The 3,249-nt window shown below is 54.4% G+C and overlaps 1 protein-coding gene across 1 annotated transcript; it reads right to left on the minus strand.

Moving 5' to 3' along the window:
• Positions 1-481: 481 nt before the first annotated feature.
• LOC139401903 (golgin subfamily A member 6-like protein 22) lies at positions 482-2,844 on the minus strand (the record flags this gene model as incomplete). The annotated part of the gene is made up of 3 exons (XM_071145909.1): positions 2,731-2,844; positions 1,173-2,617; positions 482-821 (listed from the first exon to the last, which is right to left on the minus strand). Coding segments are annotated over exons 1-3 (1,899 nt in total), but the record flags the coding sequence as incomplete, so codon positions are not given.
• Positions 2,845-3,249: the final 405 nt, after the last annotated feature.

Below are 3,249 nucleotides of genomic sequence, written 5' to 3' on the forward strand. Positions count from 1 at the left end.
CAGCCTACTGCTCACATGTCTCCACTCATCATTATATTCTGAAATGGGATCAGCCTACTGCTCACATGTCTCCACTCATCATTATATTCTGAAATGGGATCAGCCTACTGCTCACATGTCTCCACTCATCATTATATTCTGAAATGGGATCAGCCTACTGCTCACACGTCTCATCAAGATGTGTTTCCCAAATGGCCGGTTACTCACAAGAGTGGCTTCGGTTCACTGAGGAGACTTGACCACACACACACACAAATTAGCACACACACAAGCACGCACGCACACATACATACACACACACACACACACACACACACACACACACACACACACACACACACACACACACACACACACACACACACACACACACACACACACACATCATCACACACCAACATGGCATAAAGCCCACATAAGTTTGCATGTATTAGGGTCATGACAACAGGTTAATATGTGTCGCCACAAAAAATCTCCTCACGCTCACTAGCAGTCTCCTCACGCTCACTAGCAGTCTCCTCACGCTCACTAGCAGTCTCCTCACGCTCACTAGCAGTCTCCTCACGCTCACAAGCAGTCTCCTCATCCTCCCTAACAGTCTCCTCATCCTCATGTCAGTTTCCTCTCGCTCAATAGCGGTCTCCTCATCCTCCCTAGCAGTCTCCTCACGTTCCCTAGCAGTCTCCTCATCCTCCCTAGCAGGCTCCTCATTCTCCCAACCAGTCTCCTCAATCTCCCTAGCAGTCTCCTCATCCTCCCTAGAAGTCTCCTCACGCTCACTAGCAGTCTCCTCACCCTGCCTAGCAGTCTCCTCATCCTCCCTAGAAGTCTCCTCACGCTCACCCACCTAGCAGTCTCCTCACCCTGCCTAGCAGTCTCCTCATCCTCCCTAGCAACCAGTCTCCTCAATCTCCCTAGCATCCATCCTCCCTAACATTCACGCTCACTAGCAGTCTCCTCACCCTGCCTAGCAGTCTCCTCATCCTCCCTAGAAGTCTCATCCACCCTAACATTCTCCTCACCCACCTTAGCAATCTCCTAATCCTCTAGAAGTCTCCTCATCCATCCTAGCAGTCTCCTCATCCTCCCCAGCAGGCTCCTCATTCTCCCTAGCAGCCTCCTCATTCTCCCTGGCAGTCTCCTCACGCTCCCTAGCAGTCTCCTCATCCTACATAGCAGTCTCCTCATCCTCCCTAGCAGTCTCCTCACGCTCATAAGCAGTCTCCTCATGCTCCCTAGCAGTGTCCTCATCCTCCCTAGCAGTCTCCTCATCCTCCCTAGAAGTCTCCTCACGCTCACTAGCAGTCTCCTCACGCCCCCTAGCAGTATCCTCATCCTCCATTGCAGGCTCCTCATCCTCCCAAGTAGTCTCCTCAAACTCACTAGCAGTCTCCTCACGCTCCCTAACAGTCTCCTCATACTCCCTAACAGCCTCCTCACGCTCCCTAGCAGTCTCCTCATGCTCCCCAGCAGTCACCTCATCCTTCCTAGCAGTCTCCTCATCCTCCTTAGAAGTCTCCTCACGCTCACTAGCAGTCTCCTCACGCTCCCTAGCAGTGTCCTCATCATCCCTAGCAGTTTCCTCATCCTCCCTAGCAGTCTCCTCATCTTCCCTAGCAGGCTCCTCATCCTCCCTAGCAGCCTCCTTATCCTCCCTAGCTGTCTCCTCATCCTCCCTAGCAGTCTCCTGGCGCTCATTAGCAGTCTCCGCACGCTCCCGTGTAGTGTCCTCATCCACCGCAGCAGTCTCTTCACGCTCCCTAGCAGGCTCCTCATCCTCCCAAGCAGTCTCCTCAAACTCACTAGCAGTCTCCTCACGCTCCCTAACAGTCTCCTCAAACTCCCTAGCAGTCTCCTCACGCTCACTAGCAGTCTCCTCATCATCCCTAGCAGTGTCCTCATCCTCCCTAGCAGTCTCCTCATCTTCCCTAGCAGGCTCCTCATCCTCCCTAGCAGTCTCCTCATCCTCCCTAGCTGTCTCCTCATCCTCCCTAGCAGTGTCCTGCCGCTCACTAGCAGTCTCCTGGCGCTCATTAGCAGTCTCCTCACGCTCCCGTGTAGTGTCCTCATCCTCCGCAGCAGTCTCTTCACGCTCCCTAGCTGGCTCCTCATCCTCCCAAGCAGTCTCCTCAAACTCACTAGCAGTCTCCTCACGCTCCCTAACAGTCTCCTCATACTCACTAGCAGTCTCCTCACGCTCCCTAGCAGTGTCCTCATCATCCCTAGCAGTTTCCTCATCCTCCCTAGCAGTCTCCTCATCTTCCCTAGCAGGCTCCTCATCCTCTCTAGCAGTCTCCTCATCCTCCCTAGCTGTCTCCTCATCCTCCCTAGCAGTGTCCTGGCGCTCACTAGCAGTCTCCTCACGCTCCTGTGTAGTGTCCTCATCTTCCGCAGCAGTCTCTTCACGCTCCCTAGAAGTGTCCTCATCCTCCCTAGCAGTCTCCTCACACTCACTAGCAGTCTCTTCATCCCCCCTAGCAGTCTCCTCACGCTCTCTAACAGGCTCCTCATCTTCCCTATCAGTCTCCTCAAGCTCATTAGCAGTTTCCTCATGCTCCCTTGCAGTCTCCTCATCCTCCCTAGCAGCCTCCTCAAGCTCCCTAACAGTCTCCTCATCCTACCAGCAGTTTCCTCACGCTCCCTACCAGTCTCCTCACGCTCCCTAGCAGTCTCCTCACGCTCCCTAGCAGTTTCCTCATCCTCCCTAGCAGCCTCCCCAAGCTCCCTAACAGTCTCCTCATCCTCCCTAGTAGTCTCCTCACGCTCCCTAGCAGTCTCCTCACACTCCCTAGCAGTGTCCTCATCCTCCCTAGCAGTCTCCTCATCCTCCCTGGCACTCCTCATTCTATCTAGAAGTCACCTCATCCTCCCTAGCAGTCTCCTCATCCTCCCTAGAAGTCTCCTCACGCTCACTAGCAGTCTCCTCACGCTCCCTAGCAGTGTCCTCATCATCCCTAGCAGTTTCCTCATCCTCCCTAGCAGTCTCCTCATCTTCCCCAGCAGGCTCCTCATCCTCCCTAGCAGTCTCCTCATCCTCCCTAGCTGTCTCCTCATCCTCCCTAGCAGTGTCCTGGCGCTCACTAGCAGTCTCCTCATGCTCCCGTGTAGTGTCCTCATCTTCCGCAGCAGTCTCTTCACGCTCCCTAGAAGTGTCCTCATCCTCCCTAGCAGTCTCCTCACACTCACTAGCAGTCTCTTCATCCCCTCTAGCAGTCTCCTCATCCTCCCTGGCACTCCTCATTCTATCTA

This window comes from Oncorhynchus clarkii, unplaced genomic scaffold, assembly GCF_045791955.1.
Source record: "Oncorhynchus clarkii lewisi isolate Uvic-CL-2024 unplaced genomic scaffold, UVic_Ocla_1.0 unplaced_contig_656_pilon_pilon, whole genome shotgun sequence".
Classification (NCBI taxonomy): Eukaryota; Metazoa; Chordata; class Actinopteri; order Salmoniformes; family Salmonidae; genus Oncorhynchus; species Oncorhynchus clarkii.